At 36.2% G+C, this 27,941-nt stretch overlaps 1 protein-coding gene across 1 annotated transcript; it reads left to right on the plus strand.

Annotated features, from left to right (window-relative positions):
• The first annotated feature begins 1,717 nt into the window (after positions 1 to 1,717).
• LOC120067329 (F-box protein At4g00755-like) lies at positions 1,718 to 12,532 on the plus strand. Its single transcript, XM_039018894.1, is given in 7 exon segments — positions 1,718 to 1,853; positions 2,141 to 2,336; positions 4,030 to 4,443; positions 4,534 to 4,715; positions 5,072 to 5,123; positions 5,126 to 5,189; positions 11,732 to 12,532. Coding segments are annotated over 6 exon segments (1,131 nt in total). The 5' UTR covers positions 1,718 to 1,853; positions 2,141 to 2,209; the 3' UTR covers positions 12,024 to 12,532.
• Positions 12,533 to 27,941: the final 15,409 nt, after the last annotated feature.

Consider the following 27,941-nt stretch of genomic DNA (forward strand, 5'->3'; position numbering starts at 1 on the left):
CATTTGAATATCTTCAACAATTCAATGAAGAAGTTTTTCATTTATCTTCATACTTTTCCCTCTAATTTCCTTCTTCTTCTTCTTTGCAATATGAGTCACTTTTCTATTGCATTTTATTAACTATTGCACTTCAACATCTTAGATGTTGTTTTTTTTGTATTGATCTTGCGCTATTGTTATTAACTTGTATGCTAAATTTATCTATATCCTACATTTTTTTAAAGAAAAAAAAATATATCTTCAACGTATCGGTATTCTCGTTTTTTATAAATATATATATTAAAAAACGACGCATCCTTAGATGTTCGTATCTTAGTTTTTTAGAAACTGACGAATCGTCGTATCCCATCGTATCTGTATCTGTGCTTCATAGCCCATAATTAACCCTTAAGGAATCAATTTATCTACTTACCCTTAAGATGGGAATAAGGGAATGAGAGAATGAGGGAATTCCATATTGTGTACTATATTCCCAGCTTCCCATTCAAACAAATTCCCAAAATGGTAGGCATATTGAGTCGGCAAATCTGGCTACTCTCACCCATATAAATCAAATGATTGCTCTCATAGGCAAGAATTCACAACTCATTTAGGATTAAGGTCAAGTTACCTATGGCCATCCTAGTGAAATGTTAGTCTTTTCAAGTGACAGCATTTTAAAGAAAGACTAATCATTACGCATTCCGATCTTATACAAACTTTTTGTATAGAATACCCTCACTCATATGTCTCCAATTGAATAATCAAGATTAGATCATTTGTAATACTTTACAACTATTGTAACAATTACAAAGTGGGTCATATCCTAGTGTCACCAAGATAAGGTACCTAACTTTATTTATATATTATATACCATTTAGGTTATTACTTAAACATGATCCACTTGTATGTCAATTACATACATATTTAAGTTAAATTAAATAACCTTGGATCTTAGTTTATTAGATTGGGTTAATGCAGACTACATGTCGAATAAAATAATACTTTATTTTATTAAATAAATAATTAGTGTACAAATAATTTACAAACTACGAAACTAATGAGATTTAGGTATCAACTCCAATACAAGTTACATAAAATAACCACGGATCTTAGTTTATTGGATCGAGTTACATGAGATTAAAAATTGAATAAAATAACTCTCTATTTTATTATATAAATAAATATTGTTTATACAATACAAACTACGAGATTTAAGACATAAATTCTAATAGTTTCAACAACTCCTATGCCAGTAGTTAAGATATGAATATTATTTATTTAGTTCCTATTATTTGGTGAAGTTTTAATTTGATTCTATGATTAAAAAAATTTCAATTTTCTTCTTATAGTTTAGGCTTGCCTTTTAGCATTCGTAATTTTAAAAGTAATGAGTTCCTGTAGTTTAAGCATAGTTTCAACTTAGTCCAATCTCACAAATTATTTTAAAATTTATATTTTACTTCACCAACTCTAAAAACTGCTTATTTGTTTCTTTTTGAATTAGCAACTCTAATACAATCAACTAACACAACTAAAAATATTAACATGAAAGATTGTCAATATTACAATTACAGATAACAAATTTGTGAAGTTTGACCAAACCATGAATCAGATCAAATTAAAACTAAATACCATTTAGGATAGGGTTTTGTTTTTTTTTGTTTTTTGTTTTTTGTTTTTTTTTCTTTTTTTGAAAAATAAAACAATAGAATAGATTAAAGATTTGTTTGATTCGTTCCTTCATTTATCGAAGCAATTATATGCTTCATCTTCCATATCCGACTCCAACCCCAAACAAATCCCATTCCCATTCCCATTCCCATTCTCCCTCCCTTAGGGTTTCATTCCCATCTCTTGCTTCTCACCAAACGGTACGTTACTTTCCTTCTTCCCTCATTTCTTCATTCCACTCTTTAACCCAAATTTTCCCTTTGTAAGATGGGCCTTTACACCTTAATTTGTTGTTCCTCTTCAAGATGATTGCATTTTCTTTCAAAAGATGTAATTTTGCTAAGTGGGTTTATCTTTGATTTGCAAATTAATGGGGGAAAGGGGAAAGGGGGAGGGGGTTGATTTTTTTTGTTTGTGATTAATTGATGTATAATAGGAAAAACATTTTGCATCTTTGATTTTTTTTTTTTTTATTTTGTTGATGTAGTAGGATTTATTCCCACTATTTGTTCCTGACTGAGTTTGCAATTTTGGATGGTAATTGGCCACGGGTGAAATGGATGGTAGCTGGGATTTCTTACAATGGCTTGGCGCCGACTTGTCCTTCAAGATCTTTACCCATTTGGATGATCCATCTGACCTTGTACGCGTTTGCTTAGTCACAATTTCTTGGCGTCAGTTCGGTAAGCACTTGCTATCTGTTCAATACTTCCTTCCAGTTCTTAACTAAAATTCTTGGTTGTCCATATGTTTTTCAGCAAATTGATATGATGAGCTTTTAAATAGATCCAATCAGCTTGCTTATATGTACAGTACAGCAGATTTTCTTCGGTCTATTTGGTAATGGGGGAGTTACATTGAACAATATGTCGTATTTAGGCACTTGTTTCCTATGAAACACATACATAGATATGTATAAAGATACGATCAGTGTTGTTGAGGTGACCCCGGGCGTGTGCCTCAGGCGAGAGGCGAGGTGCCCAGGGGCCTGTGTGCCTCGTATGTGGCCTGGGGTGAGTGAGTTGAATGAGGCACTCGTCCCGTGGCGCCTTGCAATGCCTTAGAGCAAAAGCGCTTAAATGATTTGATTTATATAAAGTATAATCAGGCACTTAAAGATCACTTTGATCTAAAGAATCAACTTGATCCAATCTCCTTAGTTCATATCGACGAGAATAATGAATGGCTGGTTGGAACATTGGATGAAGAGAATAATGAAGCTGAAGTTGACAATGAGCTAGTTTTTGATGACAAGGACCTCACATGGGGAGATGTGGCTCGTGCTAGTGGTGTTACAGAACCCATCACGTACACTAGATCAAAAGGAAAGTCAACTGCCTCTGCCACCACTTCTAGAGTTTAAAAGCAAAGACCAATTATACAAATGGTTAGTGATGAAGATGACAACAACGATGAGGAGGAAATAAGACATTGAGGAGGACAATGGCCAAGGAGGGGCAATGGATGAAACCTTAGATTTAGATGGGGAGGATGATGATGAATTTGACATTTGATCATGTTTTAAACTTTTACTTTTAGAGTTTTGTTCATTTTTATTGATTAGATTACTATTATTAATCTTTGAGGCTTTAACATTTGCATATAAATTTATGTTCTACTTCTACATATATTATTTATTTATTCATTGCATCTCGCCTCGCTCGGACGTCGCCTCTCGCCTTGAGGCGATCAAGGGATTTGTCGCCTTGAGTGTGCTTTGTGCTTTGAAAACACTGGATACGATAGGATATGGCGATTCAATAATTTCTAAGAGATTAGGATATAGATATGTTGATGATACATTTTTTTTTCCCTAAATAAAAATTGGCGATGACTTTTTAAAGAGATCCAATCACCTTGCTTATATGTAGAGTACAAAAGATTTTCTTTGGTCGTTTTGGCGACATGGGAGTTATACTGAGCAATATGTAGTATTTAGGCACCTGTTCCTCATTTATTTATGTGCTCCTAGTCGTCCAGCAGAGGTTGTTGGTACTCTTTCTTGGAGGAAATTTTTTGTAGGGAACACCTAAATGTTGAAATTGCTTGATCACATTGTTAAAACCAGCACTACATGTCGGGAGATATGTTTGGCTTGGAAAATTATTATGGATTTAAGGGATAATATCATTATGGTTCCTGCAATCAAAAGATAGTGCTCACTGATTTGAAGTAATTAAGTTAACTCTCATGAGGATATGCAAGCCTGTCATGGCACTCTTCTTAATGCACTTATTGCATCTAGTCTAACTATCAAACTATGGCAAGCACGTTGTGGTCCTTAAACCTATTGCATCCAGTCGCCTACATGTAAGATTTGTTTGATTTCAAAATGTTTTCTTTCTTGTTTCTGAGCATTCTGTTAATGTTTTGCAGTTATTGAGAATAGCCTCAGCAAGCAACTCTGCTTGAGACTGTTTCCTGATTTGTCTGGTGCTCTCCATCTTATTGAAGTGAAGGGCATGATTGATACTTCAACAGTTGGGTCTAGCAACATTACGAAATGGGAATACCTGCAGAGGTTCCATAGAATCTATTTGCTCCTAGCTAAAAGTCTCAACCCTGTCACTAGAAAAGATTGCATTGCAGTAGCCATTGGTGCATCCTCCACTGACAATAATCCTATAGAAAGTATCGAAAACACACTGGAACCTGGTGATAGGTTTCACAATCGAGCATCATATTGGTCGAGTTTAGGTTCAAGAGATCCTGATGTTCCTGAGACCTTAACTTATGGGTTGGTCTCCAACCTATGTGTTGTTTCTGAGATTCATATTCAACCATTCCTAGGTTTATCCCAACTCTGCTCTATGAATGATTAGTTACACGAATATGTTTGGACTTGAACATCTCCTGACTAACTGATAATCATGTCTGCAGCATATTTTCAGGATGGCTTCCCTATATATTCATCAAAGGCTGTTCGATTTAAAATGGGGCATCAAAAGGTTTCTGTAAACTCGAGTACAAATGTTTCAAATGGTTCAGCTGTTGACCATAATCCAGAAAGTGATGACAATTTTATCTGGACTTATGTCTCGCCAGAATTTCCAATGACTCAAGTTAGTTAAAATATGTTTATTCACAATTTGTCATCATAAAATGAACAAGAGTTTTGTTATGTCATGTATAGCCAATTGGCTTCCATTGTTCATCTTAATTCCTCCATGCATCTTTCCAAGAGAAAATATCGTTTTTGACATTGGTCTTTCGCGATTCAGTAAGGAATTAAATCCTCCTCTTATTGACACTTGATGAAGCATGTTCTTCCTAATACTGAGAGCTTTTCATTTTTATGAGTTAGCATATTGTTTACTTTTGGCCATAAAACCATTTGACTTTGAATGATCTTCATGACAATATCTTCTGTTACAGATTTTTGTACCTTATGGCTTTTTCATTTATTGAATGATAACAGGAAAGCACATTGCAAATATTTAAGCTTCCAGAGCCTGCTTTCTGCGTAGGTGGGTTCTGCTAGTTGAACTCTTGGGCAGAGTACAAAGACAAGAAATGGATGGATTATATTACTTATGGTTAGCTCCTATAAAGCCTCAAAATTCATTTTCCTTTTAATAATGTTATATTCTGACGTGAAAATTATCTATCGTTGATGGTGAAATTTTCATCTCTGAATTTAGCTAATAATAACAATAATAAGGCAAAGGATGTGTTTGGTTAGTATATGAAAACAGGAGATTCAATAAAAATGGAGTTGTATCTGTTTTTAGGGTTTTTGAATAGTGGATCTTAATTGAAACCATTGTTTAAATGTCTTTATAATATATATATTAACCATACAAATAGATGTAGTTATTAAATGAATATTAGGTTGAATCTCAACCATTATTGATTTATATAGAGAAAAATCAAATTACACCCTTATGCATAGAACTACATATGTGATTCAAAAATTGTAGATAGCCCATGTCCCCATATTGAAAATTTCTCATAGTTTTTAAAAAATAACATATCGTGCCACAAAAGTGAAATATATAGGATTTTTTTTATTAAAAAAGATCCTGAACTCAGTTTCTAATGAAATAAAAATTTTACTTCCACTTGCTGAATCATGCATACCAAAACTGATTTAGAATTACAATTGACATCTGAGATGGACCTCGTATCTTTTTCTTTTATCACCTCAACCTTTTGTTGCTCATCAAAGAAGCATGGATATAGATAGAGATATGGATATGACGTGACATGTGTGTCTATTTAGTAGAAAGAATAACTTTGTTATATGTGTATCTATTTAGTATACTTAACAAGTATTTGATGTATATCTAACAGATGTTAGACTTACATTGACTTTGTACAATTAGTGCCTAACATATCTATTGCACTAACAAGTGTCGGATAAGCGTTCAATAAATGTCAAAGTGTCTAAGTGGACTTTGTACAAGTAGTGCCTAACATATCTATTGCACTAACAAGTGTCGGATAAGCGTTCAACAAATGTCAAAGTGTCCAAGTGTTTGTGACGTGTCATATATGGATACGTTAATCGAACTAAAGTGTTTGTGCTTCGGAGCTGGTCATAAAGACATTTGGACTGATTTTTTCTCTGTATTCTGATAGAACCTCAATTATTTATCCACTGTTTTGGCTCCCAAAATAGCCAAGGAAGGTCTAGTCCTCCCCCTTAATACAACCTTAAGCTTTTTACAAGATAAAAGATACCTCTCCTCCTCTATACTCCTATCTTTTATACTAATTTGTTATCCCCCTCCCTACTAACAAACTTCCCCACTACTAACCGATTTGTTATAGATTTGGTGGTCCCCTCTAACTAATTTGATTCTTTTCCCCATTTACATTTGAGCCCCTCTCTCTATTCTTCCTTTTGCCCTTTCTTTCATACCTTTTAAATATGGGGGGTCTATCATTACCCTCCCCCAAAGCACCACCTTGTCCTCAAGGTGAAAATCAAGGAACTGTTCAGCCAATTGAGCTCCTCCCTTCCAAGTTGCATCTTCTACTGGTAGGTCTTCCCATTGTATAAGCACTTCTCGAAGTCATTTGGTGAAGATATTGTTGAACCAATCTTTCTAACTCCCAAAACTGCCAATGGTTTTGGTTGTTTCCCCAAGGACCCTACTGTTGGTGAGGAAAATTGTGGAAATATGGTCCCTTCTGCCCTTCTTAGTTGTGAAGCATGTATCACTGGATGTATGGAGACATTGTGGGGTAGATCAAGCTTATATGCTACAGGTCCGATCTTTTGAATTACCTGAAAGGGTCCAATGTAACGTGGTGCTAGTTTTGGGTGCTTGTGCATCAGCAATGATCCTTGGCGATAGGGCTTGAGCTTGATGTAAACCCAATCAGATACTTCAAAGTTTACCTCTCTTCTTTTTGAGTCTACTAGGGCCTTCATTCTTTGTTATGTTGCTTCTAGCGTTTTCTTCAGTTGTTTGAGCATCTCGTCCCTGTTTTTAAGTAGGACATCAACTTCTCCTACTGTGGCATTCCCTTGTGTGTAACAGATGATAGTAGGTGCTGGTCTACCATACAATACTTCATAAGGGGTTCGTTTGATGGCTGTGTGGTAGGATGTGTTGTAATTATATTCGCCATGCCAGCCATTTGTGCCATTGTGAAGGGGTCTCCATAGTAAAGCACCTTTAGGTAAGCCTGTTGACAACTTCTGTTTACCCATCTGTTTGGGGTGATTAGAATGAGCTTCTCTTGAGTTGTGTTCCCATCAATTTTAAACAATTCTTCCAACAATAGGCTAGTAAACACCTTATCTCTGTCAGAAAATGATGCTCTTCGGTACTCCATTGCAAACGTATGACTTCCTTCATAAATAAGTAGCCACTGTTGCTGCTGTATAAGGGTGGCGAAGGGCAATGAAATGTGCATATTTGGACAGCCTGTCGACCGCTACCAGACTGAGTTGAAACCCTTTGATGTCGGCAGTCCCTCCACAAAGTCCATTGTTGATATCTTGCCACGTGAGCTCGGGTAATTGGCAGAGGTTGGAGCAGCCCCAGCAAGCGCAAAGGCCAAATACTTGGCTTGTTGGCAGATAGAACAGTCCCCTACAAAAGCCCTTACCCTTGCCTTTCATTCCTGTCCAGAAAATTCTTCTTTTAGCCCGCTGGTACATTTTCACTACCCATTGTGTCCTCTAACTGGATTGTTGTGAAAACTCTTGTAGGAGTAACGGAAATGGTAGGTGATTGAGGTGGAAGTACAATGCGTTGCTTATACAATAGAAGTTCCCTTGCAGTGTGTATTCCTGGGGTGTGGTAGCTCTGCCCGAATGTTGTCCCTTATTGCCCTTAGTTCTTGATCTGCTCAACTTGACTCGTGAATATCTCCTGATTCGGGCATGAAGTACACTGAGTCATAGACAATTCCAACAAAGTAGGTACTCTAGACAAAGCATCAGCTGCCAAATTTTCCCTCACCTTCTTATTACTCCAATCTTGGAACCGTATCCTATCAGTTTCGCAACCCATTTCTGGGTAATCTCCTGCTATGATTCGCTGTTCCAAACGAATTTAAGGCTTTTCTGATCTGTTCTTATAATAAACTTCCTTCCCAAGAGATAGGGGCGCCACTTTGCACAACATGACTATGGCTATTAGTTCCCTCGTAGGCAGCCTTGAGTCGATGTGTGGTGGGAGTGCCTTGCTGAATAACACCGGTCTTCCTTCTTGCATCAGGACGCCCCCACTATCCTACCTAGAAGCATCTGTTCAATACGAAGTTTGATTGAAATCAGGAAGCTTGAGGGTGGGGTAGTTGGGGTCATGTTGTTCTTCAAAGGCTTCGAAGGCTGCCTGAGTATTTCATTCCACTCCAATCTATCCTTCTTGAGACTGCTTGTTAGAGGGCAAGGCTATACGAATTCATATAACTTGCGATATAGACGTTACCAAGGAATCCCTGATTTGAATTGCGGCCTTGCTACGGGGTGTTGACCATTGGAGCATAGCTTCCACCTTTGAAGGGTCTGCTGCTACACCTTCTTCTGAAATGATATGCCCCAGATAGTCTATTTGCCTTGCCCCAAACGTACACTTCTTAAGATTGGCCACGAATTGGTTGTCTTCCAAAGCTTGCAATACCACGGATAAATGATGCACATGATTACATAAAGAAGAGCTGTAGGTTAAGATATCATCGAAGAATACTAACACAAATTTTCTTAAGTAAGGGTGCAAGAGGTCGTTCATTACCGATTGAAAGGTGGATGGAGCGTTTCTCAGACCGAATGGCATGACTAAGAACTCGTAGTGACCTTCATGAGTTCGAAATGCGGTCTTGTGTATGTCTGAGGGAGCCACTCGGATCTGATGGTACCCTGACTTCAAATCAATCTTCGAAAATACCCGTGCACCAGCCAACTCATCAAGGAGTTCTTCAACCATTGGAATAGGGAAGTTATCTGGCACTATCACTTGATTCAAAGCCCTATAATCGACACAAAACCGCCAGCTACTATCCTTCTTTTTCACTAATAACACTGGGCTTGAAAAAGGACTCGCACTAGGCTGAATGATCCCAGCAGTAAGCATCTCTTCTACCAGCTTCTCAATTTCGTCCTTTTGGAATTGTGGGTACCTATACGGCCTCACTTTCACTGGCCCTGCCCCTGGTTTGAGTTGAATGTGGTGTTCATGGTGTCTCATAGGTGGCAACCCTTCTACTGGACTGAAAACGGCTTGGTGCCTCTCTAAAATGTCTTGTATCTCCGGTTGCAGCTCAGTTATTGACCTTATTTCTCTACTTTTTTCAGAGGTCATAAGGGAGTTTAGCTCGAGAAGGATACCTTGGCCCTCTCCTTTTACCAACTTCATCATTGTCTTCAGTGAAATCTGTGACTTCATCAAGCTACGGTCACCTTGCAAGTGTACTCTCCAATCACCTACTTGGAATTCCATCTCGGACGTTCCCCAGTCACATTCAACACGTCCTAAGGTCACCAGCCATTGCACTCCTAAAACTACATCAGCACTACCTAGAGGCAAAGGAAAAAAGTCATTGATGATAGTTAAGTTTGGAAGGTTAAGAATTTCTCCCTTGCAAATGCCCGTTGTCTTCACTGATACCCCTGTTCCTAACATTATTCCATAACTCATTGTTGGCGTCTGTGATAGTTGCAGGGCTGATACTAACTTGTTGTCAATAAAATTGTGTGAAGCACCACTATCAATGAGGACAATCACATCCTTATCTCCTATGGCTCCCCTGACTTTGATCGTTCGAGGTGAGTCGATCCCGGCGAGAGGGTTTAAGGATAGCTTTGCTTCTTGTTCGTTTTCTTCCATCACCATCGATTCTAAGGTAGTTGTCATGGGCATCTCGGCCTCCTCTGCTTCGTTCACTGCTTCCGTATCATCATCCCCCTCTTCCTCGTCATGGTAAAGCAAAATGCTCAACTNAGTTGTCATGGGCATCTCGGCCTCCTCTGCTTCGTTCACTGCTTCCGTATCATCATCCCCCTCTTCCTCGTCATGGTAAAGCAAAATGCTCAACTTTTTCTTTTTACATCGATGCCCTGGCGTATATTTTTCCTCACAATGGTAACAAAGTCCTTTGTCTTTTCGGCTTTGCATCTCCCTATCGGATAAGCACTTGAAAGGTTTTCCGTTGACATCCTTTAAGGTAACAGAGTTTGAAGACGTACTAGAAAGCCGGTTCGGGTTGAGAGAGATCGTCCGAGCAGCTGCGTGCATGTTTTGATTCGGGTTGGGGCGGTTTGACTCGTGACCGCGTTAGCTCCCAAGCTCGAGGATGTGCTTGTTGATTTTGCCAGATTCGAGTTGCCCCACTTCTTTCTTCAGGCCTCCTCTGTGTCTTCTATTATTTGGGCCATTCTCATCTTCTCTTTCAGCCCAATCAACTTAAACATTCTCATTTGGACTTGGATGTCTTCCTTCAATCCACTAACAAACTTGCTTTCTAATGTTTCATCAGATAGGTCTTTCAACGACCCTGAAAGCTGCTCGAATCGCCGCCGGTAAGCTCGCACACTACCATCCTGCTTCAAGGTGAGAAACAGAGCCCTCCGATCCTCTTCCTTGACTGGTAAGAATCGTAGCAATAATTGTTCCTTAAATTTGGCCCATGTATCCATCGCAGTCCTTTCTTCCTCCCATTGGTGCCACTCCAAAGCTTCTCCTTCTAAACACAAGATTGCAACCTCGATTTTGTCCTTCTCGAATAACCTATTCACAATAAAATACCTCTCGACTCTATGGAACCATCCCATTGGATCCTCACCTGGTTCTCCTTTGAATATTGGTATTTCCAGCTTTCTCGATCGCATATCGAACAAGGGCACCTCCCTTCTTTCTCCCTTTTCCTCACTTGTCGGCTGCTTGCCTTTATCAGTCACTGTTCTTTCCGATGAATCCGACCCCATCTCCTTGGTTGTTTCTGATTTCTTCGACCAAACCTCCAGTGCTCGTATCATCTTCTGCTCCATTGACTCTCCTAGTGCTTCGATTTTCACTGTCAACAAGCTCTCCGTGATCTGCTGCATTTCTCCGAACCTTTGATCTATTCTGTTCTCCATTCCAACTTGAAGCAAGGTAAGTTGTTCTTCCACAGCTGTTAATCTTGCCTCCATCTTCTTCACCATACCCTTTTCCCACGAATCGGATGGCTCTGATACCAAATGATAGAACCTCAATTATTTATCCACTGTTTTGGCCCCCAAAATAGCCAAGGAAGGTCGAGTCCTCCCCCTCAATACAGCCTTAAGTTTTTTACAAGATAAAAGATGTCTCTCCTCCTCTATACTCCTATCTTTTATACTAATTTGTTATCCCTCTCCCTACTAACAAACTTCCCCACTACTAACCGATTTGTTATAGATTTGGTGGTCCCCTCTAACTAATTTGATTCTTTTCCCCATTTACATTTGAGCCCCTCTCTCTATTCTTCCTTTTGCCCTTTCTTTCATACCTTTTAAATATGGGGGGTCTTATCATATTCTTAGTCCCATTTGTACAACTCTTGGTTCAATTTGACTGTTTCGTTCTTTCACCATTTTATTTTGTACTTTATATTTATCTTCTAATTATAACCCTCCATTGGTATTGAATGAATGATACAGTGTCTCTCATGTCGAAGTCATTGGTCGACCGCTCTTGCCCGAATTTGATGTGGATATAATTGACCAGTCAGGAAAGTGCATTCTGAAGTATTTCCCCGAGTTGCACAAGTCCTCATCTACCAGTGGAGAGATAGGTCATCCCCATGGTTTTGCCAGTGCCTCTAGATTGGTTCGGAGAGGTGTCCACGGATGGGAACATATTGTATTGCATACATTACTTGGAGGTGGGGTGTTTGTTGATGACGACGTTGACGTTGACATTGACATTGACGTTGACGAAGAAGGATGGTAATCTTGGAGGGGTTATCATTGATCCAGATCCAAGTGAAGTGAAGTGAATTTGGTGCAGGAGGCAAGTAAGTTTTTCTAGGTAGCCTAAGGGTTGGGATCAATGGGTATAAGAGTGAATGAGCAAATCCTTGTTGCTGGTATAGTTATCTTAATGTTTTTGCCTGCTCGGGATAATCCGGGCCTCAAATGATGAATGGCCATGAAGATGCCAAAACAAAACTACACAAGGATGGTTGTAAGTAAATAATATTCCAGCTTCAATGCGTGTATGTCACAAATTTAAGGCCTGTGTTAGTCTTCTCAATCCTGGAGTGGATATGTTCGCTGGCTTGGGGTTCCATTTAAGAGGGGGGCGTTCTTAAAATTTGAAATCTTATTTGACTTATATTTTCTTTTTTTGGTTACAGTGAGAAGTATAGATGTAAGTGTTCACACTTGATTTTGATAAGGACATTTAATGTGTAATAAACTTGACTTCGTATTGATATATGTAGTGGAGTATAACCTCTATATTTGATCATTTCACTCCCTTCATTCCCTCTTGGGAGTGTCTAATTTTTGAGAGATGGTGCACGAGAATGTTTTGAAGTTTAAATCTCGGAAGAATGTTTTCATCATTGAAGGACTTTAGTTTTTGAGGGTCATTCAGTCTTTAGGAGTTTAGGGAGTCATTTGATAATTAGATTCTCTACATTTTTTTGGAGCTTTAGTTTTTGAATCCAAAAATAAATGACGTTCACTTATAAAATTTTCATAGGACAATGTGGGTTTGAGTTTGGATGACCTTCGAACCCAATCAAATAGATTTTGGGTTTCGGTGGGCTTTGGTCTAATTTTTAGAACTTGGAATTTGAACTTCAAGTCTAACCATATTTTTTGAAAATAGAAAAAAAGGGGGTTAACAAGAGGAATAGCAAGAAAATAGCAACACAATTTTTTTGTTGTACAAACGACAAAACAAATTTTAAAAAATAAATAATTGCAAATTTGTAATAGTCCAACCATGTAAATGGGATGTTATTACCTTATTAAGAAAGATTTTAATTATACCATGATTAAAACTACCTAAATTTATCAACGTATCTTTAATGGATTGGGAACTCGCATCAATAACTTTATAAATTTAAAAACCTAACATACGGTTCATCCTTCTTGCATCAATCACTTCCAATTTTGAAGGAATAATCAAACACTCTCCATACCCGATAATCTCCCCCACTACCATGTGATAATCACAAAACAAATTCAAAAGCTTTTCATCTTTCCATTATCAAGCTACTCCATCGATATCTAGAGATTTTGAAAAAAAAATTCATAATCCGAGAGTGAGATCCTCGATTGGTGGTGCTTCAATTGTTCTTTTGAAGAAAAGCTTAGTGTACAACCTTCCAAGCAAAAAACACATGCATTATGGATCCGATGACAAATCAAAGTCCTAAAATTTGCTCCAATCGTTCTTTTGAGGTTAATTTCGTTGATAAAGATAAGAAATTATGAACTAAACTTTATATTTCATATTTAAAATAAAATTAAAATAAAGATAATGACGATTACAAATTTAAAAATAAAAAATGGGTTAAAAAACAAGATTTATCCTTTGTTTTAAAAAAATTATAATAAAGATAATGATAAAAAAAAAAGTTTAAAAATCATATGTTTTACTTGGGATTAATAGAATATAGAATATAAATATAAAAAGTCACACTTCGAAAAAGTAGTATTATATAAGATTTGAAGATAGAAGATTCTTTAGATACAAATTTGAAGAATTTTCAAATTAAGAAACAAAATTTATGTCAAAATATCTGTATGGACAGAGGAACTTAATTTATGCTGAATATTTGAAAGAAAATGATAGAACTGAATTATGAATTTGATAAATTAACTACAATATAATTAATGAAGTCGCTAGATTAATTACAGTGCAATTAAAAAAATTGTTAAAGACATTTTAGGATTAACAAAAAAATGAATTCACGTGCACCTCATGCTTTTGGTTATAATTATGAAAAGTTTTGTATTTGGTTATATTTCCAAGTGAAAGTATAATTTGTGTTATAGGACCAAATTTACTTAAAAAAAAGCCTGATGATGCAGAAAAGGGGCAGTATGCTATATTTATGAAGATTTTCAAGTTTTGCTATAGTTACTAATGAAACTGTAATAATGCTTTAGGATCCAATTTCCCTTCTTTAAATTGGTCTCTAATGCTTTAGTAAAGCTCTTATTGTAGATTTGTAGTAGTTTTTAAACTATTTGGATACTATTTAACAATGACGCAAGTCCTTTTCAGTGAGTTTTAGGTGTTAAAACTCTACTTAGATCCTTTCGAATTAAATCAAGGTGTTGTAAATATGTTATAATTATTGGGTACTTGTAGTTTACGCTTGATTCGTGGTGTCTAGATTAAGGTTTAAGGTGATTTTGGATAATATTACTCATTTTCGAACGCATTTGAGATTAAAGTTCTGAGCCAAGTTCTTGTTATAAATGGAGCGTTGAAAAAAAATCAATTATAGATTCAATTATTGTGCCATGGAAACCATTGCTTTGAAAGCAAAATCGGCATGACCTCGGTGCTAAATCGCCAAAAGCCCGTTATTTCCCAAAGTTAACACAACACCATTCTCATTATTAAATCATTAAAATGAGAGAAATAAGCCAAAACTCAAATTTCACCTCAAGAACTTACACAACTATTTTTTCTTTTTATAAGAATCCAATAAAAATATTTTTTTCTAAATTAAATATAGAAAACATTTCAGATCTAAATTAAATACAAAAACCTTTCATATCTAAATTAGATACAGAAAACCGTTTTCAAATTTAAATTAAATATGAAAATACATTTAGAAATCTTTAGCTAATTTTATAACAAGTCATTCCAACAAATGACTAATTGTCTAGTCATTCCCAATAATCCTTCACGAATGACTGACAATTAAAAAAAATAAATATTTTTTCTGAGCAAATATATGAGAATAAACTTAAACATCAATATTATTTAAATTGATGCATAGTGAAATAGGGCAACAACTTTGTTAAAGAGAGTGAGTTACCTCTTGAATTTTCAATAACTGTAGTTGAGACCCCCACAACACGTTTTACACCTTAAATTTCCATTGGTTCCACGATAAAGGCATGCTATTTAAGGCCATGCATAGAGAACCTGAAATAAACTTGAAAGCTCTATAAAAAGACCCTTAAACTTGTTACACCCATTCCCTAGCCTTAGCCCCCTAAGACTTGGGAGGGAGTGTGAGGGTACACCAGTAGTATTCCAAGACAACATTTAAATTTAACATTTCCCCCTTATCTATTAAAGATTTCAACATATTTACAACACTCTATCTAACTTTCATACATATAGTTCAATTTCCTATATTCTTTATTACATGATCTGAGCCGTGCCATGAGAATTTACCAAGTCTTGGTGTGTTGGTGGTTAGTAGACTCCTTCCTGAATGCTCCGCTTTGCTAGCTGAGTTGGGGGGGGGGAGAAGGAGAGAGAGAGAAGAGAGAGGGGGGGAATATAAAAAAAACATTTGAAGAGTGTTGAGCATACTACGCCCAGTGAGTGGTACTTTAAATAATAATCACTTTGCAAAACATATTTTTGGGAAGTTCAATCACGAGTATAACACAATTCAATTATTAATTTATGCATGATCATTGTACAGTTCATTCAATATCATCTCCAGTCCAGCTATACGTGGCATGCTATATCATGGACACATTATCATCATTAACAACTTTTAATGGAAACTTTCCTATAACCTACTTTTCCCGCCAATGTGCAACCATCGACAATGCATTTTTCCACATATCAAACGCATAAAACTAAGTAAACACTCACCGCAAAGCAAGTATTTTCCACTAAAATCACTTGAGGATCCTCATGAGAATTCCTCCATATCAATGGAAATTTCTCAATTAATACTTGTTATTATCAATAAATAATATCAAAATAGCCAAAATACATTATATAATGAATAATACCAGCTTACTCTACTCCAATTTAGCCAAAATCTTCAAATTAGCCCTCTTAGAGGTTATTTGGGACCGTGTGGTAAGCTTGGTGGTCGGGCGTTTAGGCAGGGTGGCGTTTGTGCAGTTGCACTGAAGCAGGGCGTTGGCACTGGCATGATGCGTTCGCCAGGAAGGCAGTTGCACTGGGCTAGCACACGGGATGCGTCGAGCGAAGGCGCACGGATGGACGCAGCGCCTGCGAGGCGTATGCGCCGCAGGGGTTGGGCTGGCTGTGCATCGTGGCTGAGCGTCCGACTGACTTCAATTGCCTCACTAACGCAACCTTTGTTTCTTTTGATCTCCAATCAATTTGGCAGCCTAATAACTCAATTAACTCTCTACATCATGCTCTCAACACTAAGTTTATGTGATGTATGAATAAATTCCTTCTTGCCCAACCCCTCTATTTATAACTATTCAAACTCACCCTATTGGTGACAACTTCAATTCCCATTTGTTCTTTCACTCTTGGAGCTTACCCAACACTTAGTCTACCCAGGCCTAACCTGAAGTTTTCTCATCTCAGCTTGCCAGCCAAAATCCCATTTTTGCATGTAAAATCTCCTTTTGTCCACCCCTACTAGAACTTTGTGTGATCTCATTTTTTCCACCTAATCACTTAAATACTTAAAACCATATTTCTTCTTATTTAAATTGTTTAAGACTTATGCTCGTATACCATTGGCATATCTTCTCTTGAAGGTTTTCCACATCATTAAGCCTTACTTTTATCCTTAACACATAGAACTCACCCTTTCCTTCATCAATGTCGCCACTTAGCCAGTCGCATGATCGGCCATCTCAACACATAGGTGGCCACTCACCCTCGACACACGGCTTGCTAGGTCGTGCTTGCTCATAGCCTACTAGCATGGACGCACGACGCTGACCATCGACGCATGGGCGTGCTGCCTAGGCGCTGCGCGCTTGGCCGCATAAGTTGCTCGGGCCGCAATGGACGTGCTTCGCCACATGGGCTTGCGCTTGGCATTAGCCGCATCGACACATGGTTTGCTCTGAACAACGCTTCGACGCATTTATGATGACTTGCCCGGCTGTTGGCCCGTTGATTGGCATAGGCAGGGTGCTGGGCATTCACTATCGACGCATGGGTTGCGCCTTGACGCATGGCCCTGTGCGCTTGCCTCGACGGCAATGGATTCGCGCTTGGCGTATGGCCTATGCACTTGGCCTCGACACATGGGCTGCGTGCCTAGCATGCTCACTCGACACATGCTTCCTGCCCATGTCCGCACGGCTCATGTATGCCTTTGCGTTGGTTGTATGCAACCCTTAGCCATCTTTCAAGTCTTCTTGCTTCCATCCTCCATGCATTCTTGCGTCCAACATGTTTAAGCCCTTCGTAGTCATTTGGAATTTTGGTCACCTTTTTGGATAATTTTAACGTTTTCCATCCTTTGTTCCAATATCCTTACTTAGGATTTTTCTTCTCTATTTAACTTCCCACTTTAGATTTAGTGTTCGGGTCTTACAAAACTTTTTCATAAAAATCTGTCACACCTTCGCATTCACGTTTATTACTTCATCAAGTCTATTACAATAGATAACTCGAAAACTGAGCTATGAAGACTTCACAACTATCCATACTAGGACCAACTTCATGAAGTCTATCAAAGATAAACCACTCAACAAGTTGAGCTACGAAGATTTTACAACTTTCCATCAAGTCCATATCAAGATCACCCAAAGAAAAGGCTATGGAGTTTAAAGGTTTTAGTTTTATCCATCAAGTTTGTATTAGGACCACCCAATAAAGGGCTATGGATCATCAAGTCTATTGCAATAGACCAATAAAGGGTTATGGACCACTATAAGGGTACGCGTCTCATACTTATTGCTAGAATTACTCTCCTTGTTAGGCCTTTAGTGTGAGGATATGCTAAAATCCTCTCATACCTTACATACTCCAAGGAGAGAATTCCTTCTTTTAACAGTTGTTTCACAACTCTATGTCTCAAGCAAATATGCCTTCTTTTGCCATTATACGCACTATTCTTGACAATACCTATGGCAGCTTGTGGATCACAATAAAGATATACTAGCACAAAAGTGCCCCCCTTCCACAGTAGTACATCTCCTATTAAGAACACATATCCACTAGTAAAGCTAACTTCCTCAAATTATTAAAATACAAATAATAATCTTTTGTACCCTTAAGATACCTTAATAAATGACGAAGAAAAATCAAATAATCTTTATCAAAATTATGTGTATATAGTCTCAATCTTCTTACAACATATGTAATAACGGGCCTAGTATAGTTCATAAAAATATGACACTTTCTATAATCTTTACATATTTAGATTGAGAAACACTATCATCATAAGGTGTTCTTATAGGAGCATCATCATAACTATCAGATCTTTTTAACAGTTTTTCAATGTAATGGTGATTGACCCAAATAAAATTCGTTCTCATTTTTTCTAATCTTAGTACCAAGTATTATGTCAACTTCATCTTTCATTTGAAAAAGTAACAAACAATTTTGAGTAAACACGTATATCAATGGATATTAATATATAATCACACAATTAGCTTAAACAACTTTGAAGTTCTCACTGGAAACTTGTGCTTAATAAAGCATTTCAATTATGTCATGCATATATTTTCTTTCAGGTCATCATTGAGAAATGACTTATTAACATCCATTTGATGTATTATACAATTACAATTAAGACTTTATTTCCTTTAAGAAATTATATTAAATCCATGAAGATCAATTTTTATTTTCTACTTCCAATCAATTGAAATTATATATATGTACACCTATATACCCATGATCATCTCCTTATCTAACCAATATGGGACTTTAGTCGCAATTCCAACAATCCTCCCCTCGAACAAAGGACCAACTTAACCTCCCCTCAAGTAGCCATTTATCCATCTAACTTTAATCTAGGATAACTCCTTTTTAATGAGAGTATATTGTCTATCTGATAGAGTTCAACCATGGATCTGCTGGGGTTGATGCCCTAAATCTGGTAGGGTCCTATAGTTTGTTATTGTAATGTACAAACATTTTATTTATGTAATAAAATATGTGATGTTTTATTTAAAAAATTAGTTGCATTAACCACAAATCATTAAACTAACATCCAAGGTTATGTTGTAGCTTAAACATGTATGTAGAGAAATACAAGTGGATCATGTTTAAGTGATAACCTAAATGATCTGTAGTAGATAGATAAGGCTGGATACCTTATTCTGGTGACACTACGAGTATGGCCCGCTTTTTAAATGTTATAATTTTTGTAAAATGCTACAAATGATCTGATCTTAATCATTCATGTAGAGACATGTGAGCGAAGATATTCTATACAAAGAATTTTGTATAAAACTGGACCACGAAATGTTTAGTCTCACTATATAACATCATTCATAATAGAGACTTTCATTTCACTAGGATGACCATAGGTAACATGACTTGAATCTTGAATGAGTTGTGAACTCTTGCCTATGAAGGCGGTCCTTTGATTTGTATGGGTAAAAGTGGCAAAATCACCGACTCAACAAGCCTATCATTTTGGGGATTCGTTTGATTCAGGAGTTGGAAATAAAGCTCACAAGAAGGAATTCACTCCTTCCCTAATGTCGGGGCAAATAGATAAATTTCTCCTTTAAGGGTTGATTCTAGGGCTTGAACAATGTGGCATCACGAGAGGGGTTTGGTCATAGTTGGACTATAATTTGTTGTCCATGAGAAGGATCAATCGTACTTAAGAAGTTAGATATAACTATAGGGACAAAATGATAATTTTGGCCTAGTTGTACTTACGAGCAATTTTTGAAGGGTCATCGTACTATTAATTGGTTATATCCAATGGACATAGAAATATATCTGTACTGCGAAGGGTGCAACTGTCGATCTTTAGTGGAGTGTTCGACAGTTAACGGATGATGAATAATTTCGTTAAAGGAGTTTAATTAATTATTCATGTATTGTTGAAGCTTCAAGCTACAGGTCCATGAGGTCCCCTCTGTAGTTCAACGGGAATTAATGAGAATCAACTTTTAGATTGATTTGAATTATTCAAAATAATTGAGGGAACTAATTATATATGATGTAATTAATTTAATCTAATTATATATATGATATAATTGCTATAATGTATTTGATGCATTATAAAATTTATTTGAGAGGAAATAAATATTTGAATATGATTCAAATACTAATTATGTGAATTTGATTTATATAATTAAATTTAATATAAATGAGATTTATATTAAATGTCATTGTCGAGAGAATGGAAACTATAGGTTATATTGTATTTGATACAATATAGAATCTATAAGTTATGTGTTATATATATATATATATATATATATATAGGTAGTTACCATATAAATATATATTAAATTTATTTATGAAAATAAATTAATTTGATTTAAAAATAATTTTGGGAGGGAGTTGTAACTCCCTTCCCCCCTTTCTCTAAAAAACGTGGTAATGGGAAGAAAAAAGTGTTTGTTCTTCTTTTTCCTAGTGTGGTTTTTCACAAATGACATAGAGACAGAGAAAAGTTATGTGGGAATTACTAATATCATTTCTTCCTCTCAACATTCCCAAAACCCTCTTTTCCAAAATAGCCAAAGCCCACAAAGCTCCTGGATTCTCATCCAGAAAATACAAAGGAATCTTTTACGGTGGTGTCCTTGTAGACGGTTAGAGGGTTCGAGATTGTTCGTGACAAATTTTGGAGGAATCTCGTGAAGAAGAGTTCTTCAAGGGTAAGATTTCTTAAACCTATTTTCTATTATGTAATCTATATGTTAAAGCATGCTGTAATTTTTTTTTAATGCGTAATCTGTATGTTCTTGCTGTAAAATTTATTATCTGTAAATTTTTTAGTATTTGGTCTGATCCCATGCTTCCGCTCAATGACCTTCACCGGTTCCTTCAAATGGTATCAGAACGCAGGTTCTTGCCTAAATTTTTCCAAAATTTCGGATTAATTTTACAATGCTTTGGTGGGATTTTACATTCTATAATTCATGTGATGAATGTTCTGTGGAATGTATGGTTTTACGATTATTGGATGTTTTCGGGATTGGACTGTATAGCTTTATCACTTTCAATTTACAAATTAGTTTATAAGGGCCCATGTTTTTGGGGCGTTTAAATGCAATCGAGTATGTATTTAAAGTTTTGAGTTGTTCATGCTGTTCCTGGTGATTTTTCTGGAGAAAACGAAGTCCACTTTAGAAGAACAAGAAAGCTCGTTCGTTCGTTGCTAGGTGATGCCTATTGTGCAATGGCAATTGGCATGATTTGCTATGTGATAGCATTATGCGATCGTGGCTATGCGATAGCCCTATCATGGTCATGTGATAGTTTTGTACTATCGTTGCTATGTGATAACTTTGTGTTATCGTCGCTATGCGATAGCACTGGATGACCATGGCTATGCATAAATTTGTGCTATCATTGCTATGCGATAACACTGGATAATCGTTGTTATATGATAACACTGTACGATCAAGGCTAGGCATGGCATTGGACATTCGTTGCAATGCGCTGGATGTGGGCGATCATAACTGAACAGTTCGGATTGAGCGGTTCAAGACCCGGTTCACTTGTTTCAAACCGACTGACTCTTAATTTGTAATAGTTAGATTTTTTTCCTTTTAGGTGTTTAATCCCAGTCCATTAATTGTTTTTAAATTATGCATTTGATGTATGATTATTTTATTATTATATGTCATGTTATAATATATTCTATAAAATCCCACCATAGGTTATGCATTTATTTTTCATGCATAATTTATATTATAAATGTTATAATATATGTTTAGATGCATGTTTTAATTTTATAGCATGCTCATGCATCATATAGTATAAATGTTATAATATATGCATGCATGCACTAATAACATATACATGCATCATTATATTATAAGAGTTATAATATATAGTATGAATGTATGTTTAAAGTATGTTATTAATAATTTCATTACTTTAGTATATAATTATTAGCTATGTTAGTAATGAAATGAAATTAAATGAAGTATGTCACCACTTTAGAGTATTTTATAATTGTTATAAAATTACTTAAGTATATTTTATTTGCAACGTATTATTTTAATTTATTTTATTTACTTATTTTTGCTATAAAAAAATGAAATTAAAAATTAAAATCAATAATACAGAGTTGCATGCAAACCTTAGGTTACAATCATATTTTAAAATTGTTTTAAAACATGATTCAAATAGACCTAATATCACATTTTTAATGAGATAAGAAATATAAGTTTAATCATTTAATCGGTTTAATAGGATTAAATTGATTCTTAATAAAAGATTAAATATGTAACAAATGTATCTATAAGGGACCTTTTGTCCAAGGCGGGTTCTGTCTAGGCTGGGGTATTTAAGATGACAGAAACGTAACACCCCTACCTGGGAACTTACCTGGAAAGGTAAATTAGATAGATTTGTTATATGCATGCAAGTTTGATTAAAATTTGTTAAAGAGTTTAACAGATCTTAATAAAAATTAGATAGATTTGTTATATGCATCCCAAGTGTTGTTTTTGGGCAAATTAAACAATCATTTAGATAAAATTAGTAGTGAATTTTCCTAAGTTAATTACCCTAGGTAAAATGCTTAGTGGGAGGAAAATGGGGTATATGGTCCTTAATTTTATTCTCTTCATGTTTCTCCCTTAAAGTTCATACAGTGAGATCTATACTTGGCCTCGAGGCACCATGGATGTCCTCTTTGTTAGGTTTTATGTCCTAAAAACTCGCAGTTTGTAAAATGATAAACATTTTCTATAATCAATAAACTTATTATTGATTGTATACATGAAAGTCTAAATCCAATAAACTAAGACCCATGACTATTACATGAGTACTTGAACTTTATGTGGAGACATAAGAGTGGATCAGGTTCGAATAAATAGTCAAAATGATCTATAGTATATGAATAAGGTTGGGTACCTTATTTTGGTAACACTATTGGATGTGGCCTACTCTGTAGTTGTTACAAAGAATTGTAAAGTGCTACATACGAAATGATCATAATTTGTACATATTATGACATGAGGAGTGGGGGTGTCCTATGCAATGAGTTTGTATAAGATCGGACCAAGAAATAAGTCACTCTTACTTTATAACGTTGTTTACTATATAAGACTGACTATTTCACTTAGATGACCTAGGTCTCGATCTTAATCTTAAGCTAACTATGAACTTCTGTTTATTTGGAATTATCCTTAGATTTGCATAGGTGAGGATTGGCTCAACAACGCCGACTCAATAAACCTCCCTTTTAGGGGTAATACTGAATAGATAGCTAGGGACATAGGGTGCAAGATGGAACTCGTGCCTACCCGATTTAGGGATAGGAGAAAGGTTGTTCTCTCAAATACCGAATCCGAGTATTGAACAAGGGACCCCACCCTCTCACTAGGCTGAGAGAGTTTTGGTTTAGTAATTGGATCACACACCAGTTGTTCGTTAGAGGATCGGTAGGAACTTGAGGAACAAGAAGTATTCTCGGGGGTAAAACAAATATTTGACCCAACCGTTATTACGAATAACCTGTGAAGGGTCAACTTACTAATTATGGTTAAATCATGTGGACATAATATATATACAGTGAGGGGAGTGCAACTATGGGCTTTAGTGGAATAACTCATTAGTTGACGAATGGGGGTTAATTTGGTCTAATGAGTTTAGCCAATTAATCTTGGATCGTTGGAGCCCATGATCTGTAGGTCCGCGAGGTCCCCCTACTAGCTCGTAAATGGATTAGCTCTAGAGTAGCGTGATAAGTTAATTTGAAACGTTCAAATTAGAATCAAGGAAATTCGTAATTATATGAGATATAATTACGTGTTTAATTTTAGAATTAAACAGAATAGGAGAATTTATATTTAAATATGATTTAAATATATGAAGATGGATATGTGTAAAAATTAATTTAATATTTGATATTAAATTAATTAGTATTGTTTAAAAATTAATTTATGAAATTAATTTTATAAAATTAATAAAAAGTTTAGTTTTAAAATCAAAATTGATTTTGAAATCGTTTGATGGAAATTGAAAAATTGGTAACATGCACAAATGGAAAAACAAGTTTTTCCATTATCCATCTTCTACTTGCTCACACAAGATCCATCAACATAGCCTTCAATTACTCCAAGCATGAGCTGCAACTCATGTAGCTGTCTTCCTTGCATGATGGTCTGCAATATATTGAAGAGATTGGAGTGAATTTGAGGAATTAATTGATAGAATTTTAGTTGAAAATTCGTGGTGAAGAAGGTGTTCTTCAACCAAATTGCTGTGAGCACTTCTTTAAAATCCCTCGATTCGAGCTTGTTTTGAGTCCCACAACTCAATCTAAAGCACCAAAAGAATAGTAGGGAAGATCTTAAGGTGGTCTGCAACAAGATTTGGAGAAGTTTGCAGCTGAAGATCGAGCTTTGAAGAAGTTCTACAAAGGTATGTCATGAAACTCACTTGTTTCTGCAAGAGCATGCTTTATATTTTGTCAAAATTAATGAATTAGAGTGCTTAATGATCCTTGTTGCTTTTGCTGTTACTGATATAATCCTTCACCCTTATGGGTGGCATTTGTATAGATCAGTATCAAGGTGAATGGAGAGAATGTTTATAGTAAGTGGGAGTGGGATATGTGACAACACATACCTCGATCTCTCTCATTCGTTTGAAGTAAAGTTTCATGCATGGGCTCGTGGCACCATAGATATTCCTCTAAAGGATGACATTTTTGCATGGCACTTTATTCAAACTCCAGAAATGGATAGGGTTGCTTTAGTTTCATATCCCAATCGATTTTTCCCTACGGTTAGCTCATTGAGGTGGAACTCTAGAACCTAAAATGAAGGGTTACTTACAAAAATTATTAAGTTTTAACTAATTCTAAACCGAACAATGGTGATAGATAGAACAACTTGTTCTATCTATCGGTTGAGAATGTCTCATTTCAATGAAGGGGCACTTGATCACCCTACGATGGCTTTTGTCCTGCCCCATTGAAACATAATTGCAAAATAGATAGGGTACACTAGATTATTTTGCTAAAATTGATTGGTTGTCTTGTTGGTTTAATGCAAATAAACTAATAATAAATAATTTATATGGTTTTAGGAAATTTATTTCACTATGACTTCCGCAACCTTAAATCTACTCGCCACTGATAAATTAATGGATGGAAACTACACTTCATGAAAGAACACGATCAACACAATACTTATCATCGATGATCTTCGTTTTGTCTTGACGGAGGACTGTCCTCCCATTCTAGCCCCAAATACTACTCGAAATGTTAAAGAAGGATACGAGTGTTAGCACGGACAAACGAAAAGGCCCGAGCGTCTATATTGGTGAGTCTTTTCGAAGTCTTGACCAAGAAGCATGAGCCAATGCTCACAGCCCGTGAGATCATGGAGTCTGTGAAGGGAATGTCTAGACGACCATCTGCACAGCTTAGGCATGACGCTCTCAAACACATCTTCAATGTCCGTATACAAGAAGGGACATCTGTTCTCAACATGATGGTCCACTTCAACATGGTGGAGATGAATGGGTTCGTCATCATAAAGCTAGTCAGGTTAGCTTCATTTTTGAATTTTTACTTGAAAGTTTCCTACACTTCCGTAACGATGTTGTTTTGAATAAGATTGACTACAACCTAACCACTTTGCTCAACAAGCTACAAACCTTCCAGTCCTTGATGAAAACTAAGGGATAAAAGTATGAAGCAAATGTTGCTCCATCTACTAAAAGTTCTACAGAGGTTCGACCTCTAGAACAAAGTTTGTACCTTCTTCCCCCGACACCAAAAAGTGGAAGAAGAAGAAAGGTGGAAAGGGGAAAGCTAACCCACCAGCTACTGCTTAAAAGAAAGCCAATGTTGCAAAGGGAATTTGTTTCCATTGTAACCAGGAGGGACATTGGAAAAGAAATTGTCCCAAGTACTTGGCCGAAAAGAAGAAGGCCAATCAAGGCAAATATGATTTACTTGTTTTGGAAATATGTTTAATAGAGAATGATGATTCTGGCTGGATTATAGATTCTAGCACCACTAACCACGTTTGTTCTTCATTTAAGGAAATTAGTTCTGGCAGAAACTTGATGCTAGTGAGATGATGATGCGGGTTAGAACTAGACACGTCATCTCGATTGTGGTAGTGGGAGATCTCCAGTTGATTTTACAGAATATAAATTCATTTTACTAGAAAATGTGTTGTAGTTCCTGGTTTAAAAAGGGAACCTAATTTCTGTAAAGTGTTTATTAAAACAATCTTATCGTATCAATTTCCATGTAAACAAAGTGTTTATTTCCAAAAATGGTGTTGATATTTGTTCTGTGAAACTGAAAAACAACCTCTATGTGCTAAGACCGTTAGCAACTAAAGCCCTTCATAACACTGAAATATTTAAAACTGCGGTAACTCAACATAAAAGACTTCAAATTTCTCGTAAAGAAAATGTCCAACTTTGACACATAAGATTGGAACACATCAATCTTAATAGGATTGAAAGATTGATGAAGAATGGACTTCTAAGTGAGTTAGAAGAAAATTCTTTACCTGTGTAAGTCATGCTTTGAAGGCAAAATGACTACAAGACCCTTTACTGGAAAAGGTCACATGGACATTCAGACCTCCACTAATGATTATTAGTACATAACAGATGTCAGGTCTAGTATATAACAGTTGGTACATTCAGAACATGGAATTGAATATTCAACTGGTACATTCAGACCTCTATGGTTCAATGAATGTTAAAGCAAGGGGAGGTTTTGAATATTTCATCACTTTCACTAATGATTATGCAAGATATGAGTATGTTTATTTAATGCAATATAAGTTTGAATCTTTTGAAAAGTTCAAAGAATTCAAGGCTGAAGTTGAAAATGCATTAAATAGAATTATTAAGAAATTTTGATTTGATCGAGGTGGAGAGTTTATAGATCTAACATTCCAAAATTATTTGATAGAACATGGAATTATATCCCAACTTTCAGAATCTAGTACACCTCAACAGAATGGTATATTAGAAAGGAAAAATCAAACTTTATTGGACATGGTTCGGTCTATGATGAGTTACGCTTCCTTACCTGACTCGTTTTGGGGTTATACAATAGAGACTTACAATGTATATTTTGAATTGTGTTCCATTCAAAAGAGTTACCAGAACACATTTGAAGTTATGGAATGGTCGTAAAGCTAGTTTACGTCATTTCAAAATCTAGGGTTGCCCAGCATATGTACTTGAGGCAAATCCTAAGAAATCAGAACCTCGTTCAAAACTATGCCTATTTGTAGGCTACCCCAAAGGAACGAGAGGTGGTTTCTTCTTCGACTCTAAGGAATAAAGTGTTTGTATCGACAAACGCTACTATTCTGGAAGAATACCACATAAGGGACCACAAGCCCCGCAGTAAAGTTGTGTTGAATGAACTTTCCAATGAAGCTACTGAATCCTCAACAAAAGTTGTTGAAGAACCTAACACTTCAACAAGAGTTTTTGAAAGTTGGATCTTCTAGTTGGTCAAATCCACGAGTGTTGAGGGAACCTTAACACAGTGGGAGGGTTGCAAACCCACCTATCCATTATATGGGTTCAACGGAAATCCTAACTATTGTAGCTGACTGTGATGTTGAGGATCCATTGTCCTATAAGAAGACAATGAAGGATGTTGACAAAGATGAATGGATCAAAATTATAGATCTCAAAATAGAGTCGATGTACTTCAATTCAATTTAGGATCTTGTAGATCTACCTGATGAGGTTAAACCTATAGATTACAAATGGATCTACAAGAGAAAATGAGGTGTTGATGGGAAGGTGCAAACCTTCAAGGCTAGACTAGTGGCAAAGGGTTATACC

Source organism: Benincasa hispida, chromosome 12 (assembly GCF_009727055.1).
Source record: "Benincasa hispida cultivar B227 chromosome 12, ASM972705v1, whole genome shotgun sequence".
NCBI classification, from domain to species: Eukaryota; Viridiplantae; Streptophyta; class Magnoliopsida; order Cucurbitales; family Cucurbitaceae; genus Benincasa; species Benincasa hispida.